The sequence below is a fragment of the Podarcis melisellensis genome (assembly GCF_964234715.1).
Source record: "Podarcis melisellensis genome assembly, chromosome: 2".
Lineage (NCBI taxonomy): Eukaryota > Metazoa > Chordata > Lepidosauria > Squamata > Lacertidae > Podarcis > Podarcis melisellensis.
In genome coordinates this window covers 64,932,862-64,952,471 of record NC_138529.1, presented here as the reverse complement: position 1 = coordinate 64,952,471, position 19,610 = coordinate 64,932,862, and the positions used below count along the sequence as shown (strand labels likewise).

The 19,610-nt window shown below is 43.8% G+C and overlaps 1 protein-coding gene across 2 annotated transcripts in view; it reads left to right on the top strand.

Annotated features, from left to right (window-relative positions):
• The window catches only part of ADAM19 (ADAM metallopeptidase domain 19), a 53,703-nt gene extending 36,551 nt beyond the window's left edge, over positions 1–17,152 (top strand). Inside the window, exons 12-23 of one of the 2 annotated variants that reach the window (XM_081901009.1) lie at positions 477–654; positions 1,295–1,384; positions 3,551–3,746; positions 5,063–5,171; positions 5,876–6,077; positions 7,298–7,375; positions 8,283–8,391; positions 9,458–9,599; positions 10,298–10,379; positions 11,370–11,597; positions 12,544–12,684; positions 13,606–17,152. In XM_081901009.1, the coding sequence (XP_081757135.1) occupies positions 477–654; positions 1,295–1,384; positions 3,551–3,746; positions 5,063–5,171; positions 5,876–6,077; positions 7,298–7,375; positions 8,283–8,391; positions 9,458–9,599; positions 10,298–10,379; positions 11,370–11,597; positions 12,544–12,684; positions 13,606–13,659 (1,609 nt within the window). In that variant the 3' untranslated portion in view covers positions 13,660–17,152. Of the gene's footprint in view, positions 1–476; positions 655–1,294; positions 1,385–3,550; positions 3,747–5,062; positions 5,172–5,875; positions 6,078–7,297; positions 7,376–8,282; positions 8,392–9,457; positions 9,600–10,294; positions 10,380–11,369; positions 11,598–12,543; positions 12,685–13,605 lie in introns of both variants that reach the window. The other variant, XM_081901008.1, reaches the window with a different exon arrangement.
• The last annotated feature ends 2,458 nt before the right edge of the window (positions 17,153–19,610 follow it).

Genomic DNA, 19,610 nt, shown 5'->3' with positions numbered 1-19,610 from the left:
TGAGCCAAAGTGGTTTTCTGTTTTCCCCGCCACTTTCCCACTGAATCAGAACAAACATCAATCCACGGAAAACCTGATTGGTGTTTGCTCCGAATCAGCGGTAAAGAGCCAGTTTTTCTGGGGGAAAGCAACAAGACAGGTGGAACAGTGGAAGAGCCCAAATATAAATCTACCCACCATGTTTTTCACTCTCTCAAAGGTCAGGAAAGTTGTAACAGTCTAGCACTTAAAGTTCAGTGATAAAATGAAACAGCACTCCCCCCCCCCACTGAATATTTGGTACAGGACGGATTCCTGCTTAAATGCAAAAGGGGCAATTCTGTTGTGCCTGCCATTCACTTGACACAGTAATGATATACCGATAGGGAAAGGAAGCATTGTTCTCTGGTGGTTTCTAGTAGCAAAATATTTTCTTGTGTCAGTGTAATGCATTACTTCCCAATCCATTCAAAACAATGTGCCCTCCTTGCTTGCAGGGACCCATTCCCCAGGGTGTTCAACAGATGCAATATGAAGGAGCTGGACAGGTACCTGCAGTCTGGTGGAGGGATGTGTCTTTACAATATGCCAGATACCAAGACCTTATACGGAGGACAGAGATGCGGAAACGGCTACCTGGAGGAAGGGGAAGAGTGTGATTGTGGAGAAGAAGAGGTAACTCTCGTTGGACTTATTTCATGATCGAAGGGGTCACTGGCACGACTTTCTCTTATCCATGTTACAACAACTTTTAAAAATTAAAACATAGGCTGCAACATAAGCAGAGAGAGAAAATGGAATTATGATACAGTGACATATCAGCAACACAAACACTCTCTGTAAACCTGGAATAGTTCTGCCTCTGTCCCCCTCCCACCCCCATAGAATGATTACTGCGCTGTTTGTAATTCCAAATCCCCTTTGCAACTAAAGAACCAAGAGTCTTGTGGCATCTGGAAGACAATTTTTCTTGTGACAAAAGCACAAAACTAGACTAGATGGGAAGTGATTCAGCAATGAAATAAATGAATGACAATGATAATAAGGATAGCATTTTGATCCAAATTTATGTGAGAATTGCTGCAGTTCGATAATTCTGGCAGCTCCCAAGCACATCATGGAGGTAGTGATACAGTTAGAAAATGTGCTTGGAGCTCGCTCCAGGTTATTTGTTATGTGTGTGGTTTAAAGACCAACTGCACATGCAGTTACAACCTTACAACCTGCCCTGGAAAGCAGCCCAATGCTCCCTGGTGGTTTTTTTGTCTGCCCTGTAAACACAGCACGTGTCTTGTTTCTTCCCCCTCTCCCTTAGGAATGTAATAATCCTTGTTGCAATGCCTCTAATTGCTCTCTGAAGCCTGGTGCTGAGTGTGCCCATGGAACTTGCTGTCACCTCTGCAAGGTGGGGTTACTTGGTTCCTCTCTGTACAGCACAACAAATAAAGGTTTGCTTTTCTGTTTATAGGACAATAACTGAGAAGGAGAGGGAGGGAGACTGTGACCTTGTTCTGTCTGGGGCTGGTTTGCATGTTAGATTCACACTTTTTTTAGGAAACCCAGGTCAAAATAGTACTCCACTTTAAATGGAAGAACACATGCATAACACTTTCAACAGTAAACTGGGCACAGGGGTTAAAATATGTGGCTTTCCTTATAGTAAACACAGAAACAGCAAACCAAGTGATCAAGCCCCACTTCTGCAGTCACCGCAGGGAGACCTGGTCATTTAAATATGCACAAACCGCTTTTGACAATGCCACAAGTGTATTTTACAGATAGGTAGCCGTGTTGGTCTGCCATAGTCAAAACAAAAAAAATTCCTTCCAGTAGCACCTTAAAGACCAACTAAGTTAGTTCTTGGTATGAGCTTTCGTGTGCATGCACACTTCTTCAGATACACAGTGATATCTGAAGAAGTGTGCATGCACACGAAAGCTCATACCAAGAACTAACTTAGTTGGTCCTTAAGGTGCTACTGGAAGGAATTTTTTTTGTTTTGACAAGTGTATTTTGCTAGCGTCAGGCTGGATTTTTCTTGAAATGCCTTCTGTTACTGCTGGACAGGTGTTTGTGTGCCTAGGCGAGACTGTGAAAGAGCCACCTATTTTCTCGTCTTGTGGGAAACCTACTCCTCAGACCCAGCCCCCAGCCCCCAGCCTGCCAGCTGTTTTGGCTTATACTGGTGCCGCTTTGTGATTATGGGATATAGCAACTGCAAGTGGATGGCTTGTCTTTCAAAGCAGGCAACTGGCTGGTGTGGGGCCTCCCTGCTCGATTCTATTACCAGTTATTGGTATTTCTTTTTCTGCACTGCGGGCGCCTCAATGCTAGGGAGACAAAACATGTACTTAGGCACACAAAGGCTGTTTTCCAGGGGGATTAAACTGCCTTGTATCTCGCTTAATAGCTTTCTGTTCTGCTTTACACTACCCAAAGCTGAATTCCTTTGCTAGCCAACCGGCTGATAAATCTGTAGCAGTAGGCTCGGGTGGGGTGCAGATGCCTGTGTCTCATTTTACGTCTCAGTTTTCCTAGGCAAGTGTAGTTAAAATAGTCTTGGTATGTTAACTGCTTCCATGCTCCTCTCCAAATGCCGACTTCCATTAGAATCAGGTGCCTGGTGCAACCCAGTCAGATGGGCAGCACATCATCATCATCATCATCATCACCACTGCACATGTTGGCTCTGTTTGTGGCCAATTTATCAGGTCCAGTCGTTCTCCAAGCAAGTTCCATCTTTTGCAGACAACTGCAACATTTTAATCCTCTCCATCAGTTTCAGGGAATCCTTTGTCTTCCAGATGTTGCTGAACTACAACTCCCATCAGCCACAGCCAGCATGGCCAGTGGCCAGGGATGATGGGAGTTGGAATCCATCAGCATCTGGAATGCCAAAGGTTCCCTACACCTGCTCTACATGGTGTCAGCTGCCTACAGCCAGAACAAGGCTGACAATCACCGCACTTTAAAGCAGTCGCCATAGCCCTGAGGATGGTGAGGAGCAGCTGTTAGTCCTTCAGAGTTCTGCACACAAGATTCATTGTGTTTTTGTGTGAGCACGGATACTTCTCTTCCACCCTGTCTTTGCATTGAAACTTTATGTTGTGCCAGCAATATATTCCAGGCCCTGTGCAGAATACAGACATAGGCTGCTCCCTGCCCTTCCCATCTAACCTGGTGCTGTCTACTCTGGCTAGTAACAGAAGCTCCTCAGTGGTCTGTACCAGCACTGCTGGTAAAGTGAGATCTTTTAAAAAATGGAGATGTTGGGGATCGAACCTATGTCATTAAGGACAAACAAGGCTGTAGCAATGACCAGAAGCCACCCTTCTGTCACTGCTGCTGCTGACCAATACAGTGTGCCCACAAGGCTGAGGGATTGCCGGATTGATGGAATAGCTACACCAATGCATACCTATTCAGACTGGTATTCTATAAAATCATGAACATTTTAGAAGATGTGGGGGGGAAACAGGCCAAAAGATGAACCTGTTCACTTAAGTCACCAGGTGTGCTTACCTGAGTTTTACCCTGGAGCAAGTCTTTTAATTGTTTCCTCTTTCTTTAGTTGATTTCACCGGGGACTCTCTGCCGGGAACAAGCCAGACCTTGTGACCTGCCAGAATACTGTACAGGCAAATCCCCGTTCTGCCCTGCAAACTTCTACCAACTGGATGGCACTCCTTGTGCGAGTGGCAGGGCGTATTGCTACAGCGGAATGTGCCTCACGTACGAACAGCAGTGCTTGCAGCTCTGGGGATATGGTAAGGAAGGGCATGTGACTAAATGGGGTGGGGGGCTTTTCAAACAGCATGGGGTCTATTGAAGGGAAGGAGCAAATTGTTCCCCTGCTGATATCCTGAGCTTGAGGGATGGAGCTGTATTAGGACAGAGGAGCAGGGAAAATGATAGATTGGGGAATGGACTTTACATCCATTGAGTCTGCTGTGACCAGATGCAACCGTGACTTGTGTGCTCTTAATAGGTAAGTAGAATGAATTTTAGCAGGAGCAACTTCTCCTATCACAGTGCAGTAGGTTCAATGGAAATTGCATATGCTAATACCCCTTCTGCTACACAACCCTGTCAGCAGTTGAATATGATCAACCTATTGGGTCCATACCTTTATTGCGGCTGGTAGCAGCCCAACCAAATGGAACGAGGAAAACCATTCCTTTTACTCTACCAGTAATTTTCTATCCAGATTGTCAAATATTGAATCTTCTGGTCTCTGAAAATTATGGAAGACATTGCCTTTTAAATAAACATGGTTTTAGCAAACATTTTAATCTTGGTCCCCACGTTCCAATAAATAATAATAATAATAATAATAATAATAATAATAATAAATTATTTGTACCCCACCCATCTGGCTGGGTTTCCCCAGCCACTCTGGGCGGCTTCCAACAAAGACCAAAAATACACTAAAATGTCACACATTAAAAACTTCCCTGAACAGGGCTGCCTTCAGATGTCTTCTGAATGTCAGGTAGTTGTTTATCTCTTGGACATCTGATGGGAGGGTGTTCCATTTCTATTTCTTGCCTATGATATTTTGAATGGCGGGGGATAGCTTTTTGAACTTTCTTCACAACCATGTGGAATAAAAAAATGCTTCTTTAGAAGGAGTATGGAATTCTCATGATTCCACATACCAAGAAAATTTGCTTTGTAAGCTACGTGTGGAGCACATTACACATATCTTACATTTCCACTGTTTGTAGCAATCCGCTGTCATGCTAGCCAGTTTTTCTCAAACTTGGGTCCTCAGCTGTTATTGGACTACAACTCCTATCATGCCTAGCCAGCAGGACAAGTGGTCAGGGATGATGGGAGTAGTAGTTCCACAACAGTTGGAGACCCAAGTTTGAGAAATGCTATGCTATCCCTAGCCACAGGGGGACTGATACTGATAACTTATCTCGTATGCCTCGGTTTCTTAGTGTTGCTGTTGGTTTTTTTGCTCTTCACGACAGTAGAGAGTTCACATCTACTGCCATGGTAGAAAGTCGGTGGTTGGCAGATTTGGGTAAGCTACTATCTTCCACAGAAAGCAGTTACATGAATCTCTTCCATGCAGGAGCAAGGCCAGCACCTGACATCTGCTTTGAGAGGGTTAATGCTGCTGGCGATTCCTATGGGAACTGTGGGAAGGATATCAATGGCCGATACAGGAAGTGCAACTTAAGGTAGAAAGCAGATCCAACTATTCTGGGTGGCATTGGTGTCCTTACAGGTTAAAAATAACCAGTTTTCTATTGTAACTGGCTGAAGATGACTTCTGGTTTCTTAGGAATTTTGTTAGCAATATTCAGTTGCTTATATTGAATATTTTAGTGAATGTTCATGCCATGTGAACATGAACCATTCTTTTGGGTCACACTTTTTCAAAATATCCTTCCGCTGGCTTTTCTGAGTGTGTGGTTTGCATCTGAAAAGAAAAGCAGCGTGACTTGTAAGCCCCCCCTTCCCCACCTACTGTGTGACATGAACTGAGTGAGGTGCTCATTTGTGAACAAATCTGCTACTTAGAAAAGAGGCCCAGCTGGCCACCTCAGGTACTACTTATTTATGGGTTGCCACCAATCTTTTAAGGAGGAGGCTTAGGTGATCCCTCATGAGAAACTCTGATGAGAAACTTTATTTCTCAAAACCAAGCCTAACTCTAAGCATTGACTCCTTTGAGGGTGATCCCAAGATATATCCAGGGGAAAGTTGATGCAAACACACCATTAGTTGTGGCTAAGGAACGTTAGCTCCTGGTCCCATAGAGAGTTCTGTGTCTCAGATTTGCTCTTTTTGTAGGATGGAAATGATCGTTTCTTGAATGTGAAGAAAAGCTGACACTTTAGCCAGAATGCTCAGGTTCTCATGCACTATTTTCACTTTCCAGAGATGCTAAGTGTGGCAAGATACAGTGCCAAAGCTCTGCTTCCAAGCCCTTGGAGTCCAATGCCGTTGCAATTGACACGACTATCACGTTAGACGGAAGGAACATATTCTGTCGTGGGACTCATGTATACCGAAATGAAGACGAAGGTGACATGTTAGACCCGGGCCTTGTGATGGCAGGAACAAAGTGTGGTGACAGTCATGTAAGTGCAGGTTGCCTACAATGCTCTGGCACCTTTTCCAACTGTGCGCTATGAAGAGAGCTCAGTTTGTTTCATTTTCAAAGCACTGCACTGAGTGGCGCCACTGTTTCAGAGGTTTGATACAGCTTTGAAAAAGAAAACAACAAGAAGTGGAACTCTCTTCAGAAATGAGTGTCAGGAACCAGAGCCAGGAGTAGGTCAGAATAAAAATTCCAGTGCCAGTGAAGTTAGTTAGCTCTTTATTCAAAGAAACCAAAACAGCACAGGCCTAGTGATCACAGCAACTCTTCCCAGTAGGTCTTGCCCCAGTGAGGCAGTTGCGAGGACTGAAGGTCACCACCTTCCCACTGCTCTGTAAGGTTCCTCTTCAACTTCTTTCCCCCAGCAGCCTAAGGCTCTGTTGTCTTGTCTCTCATTGCTCTGTCCTCCTAATTTCTCTGCATGTTCTGGGAGACCAGGAAAGACAGGGAGCTGGTCATAGTAGGAGCTGCTGACTCCCTGGCTTCAGCAGCCTACTTCATCTCTGTCCCATGCCCCCCTTCCTCTTCTGCCCCTGATTCTGGACTGCTCTCTGCCCCATGCTCTTTCTGCTCACTAAATCCTGTTGCCACTTCAGCTTCTGATGCTTCCTCCTGCCAATCCGTTCCCTCTTCTCCCTTGGACCACCCATTGTTGTCCCACCACCACTCTCCCTGGCTCTGAGTCTTCTTCCCTTGGGGGTTCCCCAGCTTGTGCCTCCTGCCATTCAACTAGTCCATGACAATGAGTGTACTCATTGTCATGTGCTTGTTGGAAAGCAGCTCCATGTGGGAGGGAATGTTCCCAACCCCCAAATTTGATCCCTTGTATCCTTCTGAGAACTGTGCTCAATACAAGGGAATGCTGTGAGGCTTGAGGCTGGTTTGCGTTTCACCAGCTCCACCACATCAAATATTGGATGGAACACTACAGATCTGTGAAAGCAAAATATTTCTTGTTCAACCTCATGTCAGCAGATCAGCAAGCTGTGGAGGCAAACCACAGAACAATAATAATTGGCTTTTGCCATTCTTCCACCACCTTTTGACTTCTGTTTGTTCCACCACTCCAGCAGCTACCAAGAGCAGCAGTATTATCTGTGGGGTGAAGCAATGGATGCAGCTTTGATTATCTCCCGGCCTAGGAATACATTTCATAGTACTGATTCAGTTTTATCCTGAATGCCTGTCTTCCTCCTACAGATTTGCTTTGAGGGGCGCTGTAGAAACACCTCCTTCTTTGACACTGGAGACTGTGGGAAGAAGTGCAATGGCCATGGAGTAGGTATCTTGGTTTCTGCCTTCTTAATACGACATTCTGTGCTACTTGCCCATTCAACTGGTGATTTTTATTTTTATCTGTAGGAGGAAATATATGTGATTTCACTGATGCATGCAGTGCCTCAGAACATAATCCCCACATAAATAGACAAACTGATATGAGCAAAGCTCAACTGGTTCAGACCCTGGCCCGCCTCAAAAAAATTAAAAATTGTTTATAAATCCACTGAAAACTGAGTCCTCCTCCATAGCTAGTGTTATTCCAGAACATCTGGAGGGTACCATGTTAGCTACTCTGCGCTGTGGCCTGCTAGAATGGCTTCCTGTACAACTGCATGCATTTATGGATGGGCTTTCAAAAATATATGTCAAATTGAGGTCTTCATGGATTTGTTTGGCATAGGGGGATTGTTGAGTGTTATGTAGACCTTGGATACTATGTGTTGGATGTGCTAGCTGTTCTTAAGCCACGTTGCAGTTTTTGAGAAGAAGCTATCCACACCCATCATGGCCAGACAATGTTACGGGAAACATTTGCTGGGAGGTTAAAAATAGTGGAAAGTCAGTTTGGTCCCATTTCGGGAATGTGCATATATCCCAGTATACTTTTGAAGGGTGAAAACATATCCATTGGAACTTGGTTGGTAGAAATGATAGGAATTTCTATTGCAATTTTTAGGAAGGCTGGGTGGTATTAGACATGACTTTTGGGGGGTGGGGGTGGGGGAGATGAGACATTCTTCATATAGATGTAGTGTTGTTGAGCCCTGACAGTTGTCAACAGAAGGTGCAAGCGCTCCTTACAAATCCACCCTGCTGTGCTTTTGGATTGGAATGATCATAGTGTGTGATGTTTCTGCTAACAAGGAAAGGGTAATGTCAAATTTCCTCATTGTTCTCTCTGCAGATTTGCAACAACAACCAGAACTGCCATTGTTTCAGTGGATGGGCACCTCCATTTTGCAATAAACCTGGGAATGGAGGAAGCCTGGACAGTGGGCCCATGCCTCAAAAAAGTGGGTGTGACTCATGTTATTTGGGGGAATTAAGGAAATCTGAAGGGGGTGGGAGGTAATTAAGGTAACTAGATACAATAGAGGGCAAGGGAACCTGTACCTATATTGCTGAATGGGCGATGGAATTTGGCAGGTGGCGTTTTTGTCATAACTCCAGATTCCAGCAGCTATAGAAAACTGCCTTATAATGAGTCAGAACTTTGGTCCATCTGGCACAGTATTGTCTAACCTTTCTTAACCTTGGGTCCTCATATGTTCTTGGACTATAACTACCATCATCCTTGCTAGCTATGGATGATGGGAATTGTAGTCCAACAGCATCTGGGGCCTCACATCCTGGATAGTTGCTGCTGGTCCGCTACACAGACCAGCAGCAGCTATCCAGGATGTGAGGAAGAAGTCTGTCCCAGATCTACCTGGAGATGCCAGGGATTGAACCTGGAACCTTCTGTTTGCAAGGCACATGCTGTACCACTGAGCTATGGCCCAGAGACTCCCGCTAAGGAGCTAGACCAGCTGCTGGAGATTGGGAGTCTAAGGCTGACAGACAGGAGCCAATAGAACAAGCTCCCAAGTCACCAGGGCTTGTAGGGCCAGAGCTGAGACCCTCACAGGCACCTTTCCCTGAATCTGTAGGAACCAAATGCACCCTACAGTACCTTACCCATCCAGCAGTGCAGGGAGCACACACCTGGCATGAGGCTATGGAATGAGGAGGAGTGCTCACCTTCAGGCCAAAGGGTTGGCCCTTTAATAATCCACAAGGGGGTAGAGCCTGGAAGAGGTGGTATGGGAGTAGAGGTGTAAAGCCTGGGTCTGCGCTCAACCTAGTTGGGGCAAGTTGCTCTCTTGGAGCTGTCTGTGGTCCTGTAACTCCTAACCTACCTTGAATTGTGGCATCTGGCATCTGGGCATGGCAAATTCCTGGGCAACATTATGACATAAGTAGAACTTACTGAAATTCTCTCTTCCACACACTGGTCACCATGGTCTGGGGTGGGGGTGGAAACGATGTGAAAGGAGGACTTATAACAATATTGATATGTCTATTTTCTCCCCCTGTCAGGTCCTTTCCCAATCATAATAGGAGTCCTTTCCATCTTGCTTTTGATTGCAATTGGAGTTGCTTTTTGCTGCTATAAATGGAGAGCCAGGCTTGTGCCACTAAAGCATGCTTTCATTCCTCCAAAGAAAATGCAGCAGTTCAGGTGAATATTTATAGTATGACAGTAACAGATGTGTTTCCATTTCTGATGCCGGGATAAAGAAGTCTGGGATTGCATGTGCAAACTGCCTTGCGCACCATGCACCTTGGAGAAAGGCCAGGATACAGATATACTGATAAACAAATGTATTTCTTGCACATGCAACAACAAAGATATATATACTGAAAAGGGAAGATGTTTAAACTAGTTCCTTTCTTCTTTTATGAAATTCCAATTACTTCCCACCTCAGACATTTAGCCCATTTAGTCTTCATCATGCAGAGACTTCCTGCTGCAAAATTTAGTTTATCAACAGTACTCACTGCCCGTAAACGAGCCTGGATTATTGCAGCTGAGTTGGCCAGATTATTATTATTATTATTATTATTATTATTATTATTATTATTATTTATAATTATATTCACTTATTAGTCTCCTTTTTTAACTTACAAAAAATAAACTCAAATCAACTTACAATATATATTGGCCTCTTGCAAAGACGTTGTTCCAATAATCTAAATTAGGATAGAATGGGAGCCAGACATCTCAGTCTCGCTCCCATTCTATCCTAAATTAGATTATTTGGGTTTGTTGTTTTTGATACATGATTCTGACTCAGCTACATGAAATGGTTAAATACATATATACCATGAGAGGCAGCTTCCTTGTAATATTTGTTTCCTGTTGTTTTCCCCAAGCAGTACCTCTCCTCCCATTCAGAGTGGTGCGACTGGGCATGCCAACCCAGCCTTCAAGCTGAAAACCCCTCAGGAACAGAGAAAGGTACCTGAAAGCTGAAACTACTTACAGCTGCCATGTTGAATAACACCTGATCTTCTCTATACAGTAGAACCTTGGTTCTCAAACAGCTTAGTTGACAAACAAATTGGCTCCGCAAACCTGGAAGTAAGTGTTCCAGTTTGGAAATGTTTTTCGGAAACCAAACATCCGACATGGCTTCTGCTTCAGTGCAGGAAGCTCCTACAGCCAATTGGAAGCTGCACCTTGGTTTTTGAACAGTTCTGGGAGTCAAACAGATTCCTAGAATGGATAAAGTTCGAGAACCAAGGTACCACTGTATTGCTAACCCAGTATTGATCCAAGCTGATAATTCCCATGCGTTATAAAACACATGATCCAGTCAATCAATCAGTCAATCAATCAATCAATCAATCAATCAATATGCTGGAACTACAAAGCTGCTTCTCTTGCTACATCCTAGAGACACAAGATGAAAGTGATTGTCTAGGGAATCTCTTTGGGCTCTTGTGAGCACCTTTTCTCATGGTAAATGATTGCCTGCAAGCATTTGATCCAGCATGAATGTATTAATGTCAATGTTTTAAAGAATTCATTTTTATTGTTTATATTAGATGTAACTCACCCTAAGGGCTTTAATGGAGCCAAGTAGTGGGAAAGAAATGGCAAAAATTCATAAATAACCACAAGGAGTGCTCAAGGAACAAAATATATATGGGACCAGGACTTTGTGTACTTTTAAAGAACACACACGCACACTAAAAATTCCTGGGCACTACAGTTTACCCACCAGAGGGCTACAATTCCCAGCACCCTTAACGTACTATAGTTTCCAGGATTCCTGGAGGATGCTTTAAATGCATGGTGTTTGTAAGCAGCACTGAGATTCTGTGGTTGGTTAATAAATCTATTCATATTGGGTCATTTGAAGGTCTCAGCAGGAGTAAACCTAGACAATGTCAATGCAGGAGTGATTTTAGAAAGATCACTTGCTCTTTGTGTGATTCCATGCAGGCAATTGGCATACAGAATATCCCTGCAAAGCCTGAAGTGCTCTATTGTGAACCACCTCCAGAGCTCAAAATTCATGCGCAACCACCACCACCACCACCACCACCTGCTCTCCCAGCTAACACAAAGAAACCTCCCTTTCTCGGGTATCAGAGTGAGGCAAATAATTTCCCCAAGCGAACTCCTCCAAGCAGGCCAGCGCCACCAGCACCAAAAGTCATTGTTTCTCAGGTGAGTATTTTTATACGGATTGATATCTTTACACCCGTGGAAATAACTTGTTCCCACAGCTTGCTAAAAATAGAGTGAATATGTGAGTTAATGGTGCCTAAGAGCTGGTTTTGGCCTTACTATTGGTAAGGTAAAGGTAAAGTGACCCCTGACCATTAAGTCCAGTCGTGACCGACTCTGGGGTTGCGGTGCTCATCTCGCTTTATTGGCCGAGGGAGCCGGCGTACAACTTCCGGGTCATGTGGCCAGCATGACTAAGCCGCTTCTGGCAAACCAGAGCAGCGCACGGAAACACTGTTTACCTTCCCGCCAGAGTGGTACCTATTTATCTACTTGCACTTTGACGTGCTTTCGAACTGCTAGGTTAGCAGGAGCAGGGACTGAGCAACGGGAGCTCACCCCGTTGTGGGGATTCGAACCGCCGACCTTCTGATCGGCAAGTCCTAGGCTCTGTGGTTTAACCCACAGCACCACCCGCGTCCCTTTACTATTGGTACGTATTAGTAAATGAGGGCTAATAAAACTTTAGTTAATTCTGCTTCAGCGTGGAAAAATGCATTTGGTAGAAGCAGGACAGGTATTGCCCCTCCCCACCAACTGTGCGTATCAACACTGAAAAAACACAAGAATTGGCATACATCCTATTGCCAGTCGGCTGTGCTTCATATGAGCTCAGCCCCAAACTTTTGCATGTGTTTTCACATGCAAATGAATTAAGGCCATATTTTTCTTTTCTGAAAAGGAAATCCGGACTTTTGCCTTATTACATGCATTTCTGAAGAATAAAAATGCACTGCTCTATTTTCCTGGTGCCGAACATTTCCGTAGATCATAAAGCAGGGAATAGAGACAACATAGAGTTTTGCCCATCCTGGCAACTGGATAGTTGGAAGGTTGTTGTTTTTTAAAAAGAAGATCCCTGCTAGATCTTACTTTCTTGTCCCAGGATTCTTCCAGACCACGACCACCTCAGAAAGCTCTTCCTGCTAATCCAGTTCCTGCCAGCAACAGAGCTGGGTTGCCCAGGATGAATGCAGCCGTACCACCCCCCTACAGTGCTGTAAGGAATACGAGAATACGTCAGGAGGTGAGGCATATAAAGGACAGCAGGTGCTATTATTGCCCAAGGGCTATGTAGCAATATACTTCAGACCAGAACTCCACCGTGTTCAGTGTCAAGTCTTCAATCTGTGGCCTTGTCAGCTGACGATGAGATGTTGGGGATTGTCAGTCTGGGCCAGCTCCATTTTTCTTTGAGGGGCAGGGAGCAGCTACATTTGACTGCTTCTATCATATACAAAGGCATTTACAAATAGGTTTTTTGGGTGGGTGCTTTAGAAAGAAGAATCCAATGTGAGTAGGCTTCCTCTATCCTCTCCTTCTACAGCCACCAGCTTGTAACACAGAACTACAGTGGCACCTTGGTTTAAGAACAGCCCTGTTTATGAACTCAGTATACGAACTCCACAAAACCAGAAGTACTGTTCCGGTTAGCGAACTTTTCCTTGGTCTAAGAACGGAAGCCGAACAGTGGAAGGGCACCGGCAGTGGGAGGCCTCATTAAGGAAAACGTGCCTCAGTTTAAGAATGGCTTTGGTTTAAGAACGGACTTCCGGAACAGATTAAGTTCGTAAACCGAGGTACCACTGTATATATAATTAAAGCTGAGATCCTATAGTTAGCAGCAAGTCCTATTACAGACTTGGCCCGCCAGCTGTTTTGGGACTACAGTTCCCATCATTCCTGACCACTGGTCCTGTTAGCTAGGGATGATGGGAGTTGTTGTCCCAAAACAGCTGGAGGGCCAAGTTAGGGGATGACTGTCCTATTACATTGAATGGGCCTTATTTCTGAATAAACACATAAAGAGTCCGTCTTTAACTGTGAAGTGAGAACAGTTACAAGAGACTGAAGTATTTCCATTTTAGAGGTACTGTTCTTCTCTTGCTTCTCTTACCTAAATTACCATCCATTGAACAAATACTCACAATCATTTTCCCTTTCCTAGAATTCAGTCTTGAAGAATGCTGAAGCTGTGAATACCCTGAAGTTTAGACATTGAAGGTCATCTTGCAACTCTGAACTCCACACCGGTTCTTCCTTCATTGACCTGGGGTTTCCCACGGGCTTTGTTTCCAGGAAGAAGACATGCTGGGCATGTGCAAATCTCAACTTCCTTCCCACCCCCCAGACTTGTATGGCTAGCCGAGACCAATTTCAGGTCCGGTTCTAGCAACCTTGGCACATGTCGATGACACACCCTTGGACGTCAGTGGGGATTCTATCCATGCATACCAAGGTTAATGTGACCTGCTTTGCCTTTTGGATATTTGTTCATTACAGGAGTTACTTGTTTAAAATAGCACTGGTGTGTTATAGTGCAATATGCAATGTGCTGGAACGGAAGTGGGAGAAGCCTCTATTTCTCCCAGCAATTCATTATCGCCTCAACAGAAGACAAATGTATTTTAGTCAACACTGAGCCACCACATTCTTCTCAGCTTTGTTACAACCACAGACAATCCTATGGGGAAGAGAGTGTTGTGGTGCCCCTGTGATGACCTCATCTCCTCCAAAGTACTGTATGGAGACGTAGTCCGATCTTGTGGAATTTTGCTACATACTGACTATATTTATTCCCTCTTTTAAGGAATCTCCCAGGGTTCAGTGATTTACCTTTGCCCTCTTACACCGTCACCTTAGCCCAAAGCTTTTCTGGTCATTACGTTCAAGGTTTGAAAGTGTTGGTGGCATAACTATGATGAGTCCTTCCTCTGCTCTCAACCGCCATCAACCTTTAAAGTCTACTCCATCCTGTTTGCATGTGGCATCTTAATTATAGGTTCTGCCCAGCCGCACAGAATGCAAGGCGGGTTTTGTGTGGCGGCACACTGTTCCCATGACAACCTAAAAGAAATGTACTCTACCAATCAACCAAATATTAGCAAGGCATTTTAAGGGTTTCCTACAATTAACTGCAGTTAGTTATCTGTTTTTGCATGCTACATCTTGTTCATATAATCAAGTACACTCAGCTTAGTTTTTGTCTATTTCTGTTTCATTTGGATTGGGCTTGCTCACTCAGGAAATTGGTGCCACTAATTTACCTGAGGATACTTATCCTCTCCTGATGTGATAATCTTGGTTGAGAGTTTACACTCAACACTATCAAGCTAAGGCTTTGAAGCCTATAGCTGGTGGGAAGGGTTGAATACCATAGCCCTAAATTAATACAAGCCAGCCTTCCCCAACCTGGTGCCCCCGATGTTTCGGACTACAACTCCTATCAACCCCTAACTAGGGTTGTTTGGGTCCAAAACATCCTGGGCGCGCCAGGCTTGAGAAGGCTGATCGAAACCAACATTGAGTAATTTGGAAATAACCCTTGGTTAAATCTCAGTGTAATTGGAATTCCCTTTGCATCTTTCCAATTTGGGGCTGGTGTAAAATGGATTACCAATGGCAAATTTACAATGTGATCAAGCCCTCGGACAAGGTACTACAGGTGCTATAATCCTAAGACTCTTTTCCTATTACTACAGTGGTTTGCTGCATCTCACTTGATTCAACAAAATCATAGGCTGTGTGCCTTCTTTCTAGCCTCTATATTCCAGTTCACCTGTAGGCACCTAATTGGGTGTCTTAACACAGTTCAGCTGGCTAAATAGAAGAATTAACTCATGGTGCTTTTACCATTGGGTAGCTGATTAAACCCCAGCTATTTTAATACTGTAACAGGATACCATAGTGCATAAATAACCTCAACTTCCAAATATGCAGCTACAACATTGTTCCCAGTCTGAAGCTTTATGAATGTTTTCTCAGGTTTTAGGTGTTTTTGGTGCTTTTGTTGAACCGGTGATATTTTTTCAGTTGGCTTTGCAAATATGCTGGTGCTAAAAATAAGGAACTGTTTTGTCTATTACCATGAATTGTTAGGAAACTTGAATCAAAACTGCCATAGCCAGTCTTAGAAATGGGTCTAGGTGCTGTTTACGCAGAGACTTTCTGGTTTTTTTTTTGGCAGCAGTACAAACTGGTGTTTTCGGTTTTGTTTCTTTTAAAAAAAGGCCCTTTAGGCTTGGTTGTTGTCTTTCTAGATGAGCCAAAACAATTGTAGCCCCATGGCCCCAAAAAACTATTTCAACAGTCCAAAACTCAGCTTGAGTATGCAAAACAAGGTTTCCTAGAAATTTTCCCAAGTTGTGCACAGTGCAATAATCAAGTGGTATCTTAACTATGCATGTACCTACATTGCTCTCATGTTACAGAATAAGCGGTTTATGCTGTCTGCTGCATTATCAATAACAATGCACAAGTGGTTTTGAGCACTGCATTCTTCCCCAAATCCTCAGGTTGTGCTCATTACGTTCTTCCAGTTCTAGCACAGAACTGGTGCCACAAAGAACGGTCACTGGAAATACAATTAACGCTCCAAAACATTTTTGGTCTAGTTTCAAATATCCCACATGAATGGCTGTACACATACTAGTGTGCTTTAAACACATGCCGGCAGCCATTTCAAGACAGAAGGTGTGCGTCTCAGAAAACATAACAGCATCTATCCTGGTCTCTGTCTTTTCAGGTTAAGTTTCAGGCACTCTTAGCATAGTGGGATCAGTAATCTTCCGTTCAGAACTGTCACAGGTGAAGGCAAAACAGATTTGTTCTGCTAACTTAGTACCTCCCTGAAGCCATTGGCTTTGCAAGGTCTTGGCTTATGCCATCTCAGAATACTTCGAAGAACAACTCGCTACAATTTCAAGGGGGGGAAATTATTCGGAGCTGGAAGGTTATCTTCCTCAAGGCATTGCCAAATGTCAATCCGGGCTTACTTTTAAAAGCTCCACAGCAAAGAGATCAGCACTCTGCTTTCCCCTTCCTAATGCTGCCGAAATGTGGCTGTAGGCCCTCCATCCTCACCTGCTGTAGTATGAAGGTAAAGTTTCCTTGGGTGCTACAAGAGATGGCAGGGTAGAGAGATGGTGGCATGCAGATGTTGCCCCATGGAGATAGACCAGTTTTGCTGAACCTCTTCCTTACAAGGAGTTTTTAAATAGACACCGTTCAGGTTTGGGAACTGGCACCCGTTTCAAACAAGGTTGATGAGTGCATCGGAAATCGTTTTGTACTTTCGTGTGTATGTTGAAAGGATAGATTGGGAGAAGAACATTGTGGTTGCAGTCCTATGCTCACTTACTAAGGAGTAAGGCCTTGTGAATTCAGGGGGACCTACTTCCAAGTAAACACACACAGGGATGCACTCAGTGTTTATTAATTATTATTATTAATTATTATGGTAGAGGCTCTGCATCATGCGTCACCATTTTATGTCTCGCAGGTTTACAATATGATCTCTGTGCATCTATGCAAATACTTGAATAATGCAGTTTGTTGTGCCTTTTGCCTAGTTATATTTAATAAATTTTGTGGTCGATATGTACAGTTACCAAATCATTGAACGGAGGGCTGGTTTTGGTCTTGAGAAGTGGGGGAGGGCAGGGCTTGCACCACTTCCAGATGTTGCCTGTGCTACTGGGTCAGCCAGATGGTCCTTGTGTGTGGAGAATGGCCGCGTTGCAAATTTACCGTATTTCCCAGAACGTCTGAGGTAGAATAAAAATTATTTATTATTACCAGCAGAGGGCGCTGCAGTCCCAGTATCTAATTAGCAGCACTTGCCTTCCTGGTTGGTCACAGAGCAAATCTTACAGGAAGCAATACAAGGAAGCAAACAAAACTTAAAACAATTGAACTTTCCACCTTTTAAGCGTTTGTACAAAAAGATCTTTATTCTTCCCCTCTCCAAGTACAAATGAGTACCATTGAAATGCCATATGTTCAAACTTGGGAGTGGAGGAAGGGGCAAATCCAAGTTGTCCATGATAACTATTCACAAAGTTACATTGATCTTATTTAACTGTAAAATACATTCATTAGGAATGAAGATCCCCGGAGTTTTAAAAGACCTTTGTAGACAATGAGGAGCACAGACTTTTAGCCCACAGTTGTGGGCTGCTATAGAGTTTTGAAATATGACCTCTCAACTGAGTTGGCGACTTTTTATTGATCTCTGATCTGTAGCTTGTACTCATTCAAGATCCATCTCCTCCCTTTTCCGGATGAACGTTATTTGTCAGAATCAGTGCCAAAGCCAAAATTTCTGGTTGATATTGGAACAATGGTACCTCAGGTTAAGAACTCCATTAAGAACTACAATGGTACCTCAGGTTAAGAACTCAATTCGTTCTGGAGGTCTTTTCTTAACCTGAAACTGTTCTAACCTGAGGTACCACTTTAGCTAATGGGACCTCCTGCTCCTGCCACTCCGCTGCACGATTTCTGTTCTCATCATGCAGCAAAGTTCTTAACCTGAGGTACTATTTCTGGGTTAGCAGAGTCTGTAACCTGAATCGTCTATAACCCGAGGTACCACTGTACTATGATGGTGAGATGAATTTGGATGCACTTCAGTCTCTATGGAGCTCCACTCTCCAACCTTCCCATCAAATCTTATCGTAAGATTTCATTATTAGAGCTCAACATCCTGGAGGCTTCAAACACCACATTCTTTCCATTCCAGAAGTGAAGAAAGGACCTCAAATTTAGAAGAAACTAGAAGCTCATCAAATTTTCATACCTAGCATCAAACACACATGCCACCATAGGTTTTGATGCCAAAAATCTCCAGTTTGTCATTTTGCATTGGAAAAAGAAGCACAGCAGAATGAAAGTGAACCTTAGAAGGGTAACACTCTTACTGGAGATCTTCCTTCTGGAATGAAGAACCACTGATTTAAATGGCAAAAAAGGAGGCTATGTAAATACGGGCAGAGCTTCTGTTTGTTGAAGTATTACCAGCATGCAAAAATCAACTCTCTTTGCATCCTAAAATTTCCTTTAAAGTTTTTGCCAGCTCTCGGTTAATGCTATCCGTATAAATCTTAGGATGCTGCTCTTTTTAAATGCACAGCTCTTGATGTTGCTGCTGTGGAGACTGAGAAGTTGTCCCTCCCCATAGCAAGCAAATACATTTCTTCATGAAGTGGGAGCCTGCACTAGGCACTATGATTTGCTGTTCCACAGGAGCAAAACACAGGATCAGGATGTGAATTTTATGGCACCCAATGCTCATCATTTGCCCCTGAGCCCCCTTCATTTAGAGCAGATTTCTCCAACCTTGCACTCTCTAAATGTTTTCGCCTGCTATACACATAGCCAGTCATGGACTCAGGGTTGGTGGGAGCTGTTGCAAAAAGCTTCAATTCATCATTCTCATGATTTTGATGTCTGTCCCCTAACCCTGCTTAATTTCTCTCTTATTGGTTTTCCACAAAAAAGGAGGCATGTGCCTGTTACAGTACATTTTACAATTTCTTGGTCATCAAGGCTAAGCAAAAAGACTTTCATTGACCAAAGGAAATCTTACAAGCATTTGGGGAAATAGTGACAGTCGTGGGACCCAAACCAGCGTCAACTTTCATGACATCATAAATCCTGCAGACTTGACCCCAGTTTACACTGCTGTGATCACAACTGGGGATTTGAGCTGTACAGAAAAGTGTTTTTTGGAGGGGGGTCCACTACAAACTTACAGAACTTAACATTGAAAATAAACACTAATGGTTATAGCCACTTACAAATCTTATTAAGAACATAACGAGCATGCTGCCCCGACCCTTTAATCATGGTGTAACACAGTACCCCAAACAGAACTCATGAGATACCACCATCATTCTGGTACTTAAGGCACTTTTGAACATGGAGGGCTATTGGCCAATAATATTTACATCACAACACCAGTCTCTCATATCTATCATGTTAAAAGGCCCTAGCTTTTTAACATGGGTTCCTTGGGTGTGGGCCAGGGCTTTTCATGTTTCCCTGGCAGCTGTCAAGTCATCAGAGTAACATGGGTGCTGAGCCCAATTGCACCCAGAAGTTGCATGAGAAGTATGCTGCTTGTGGTGAGGAGAACTGCATCATCTTCCTGCAACCAAAAACTGGGCACAT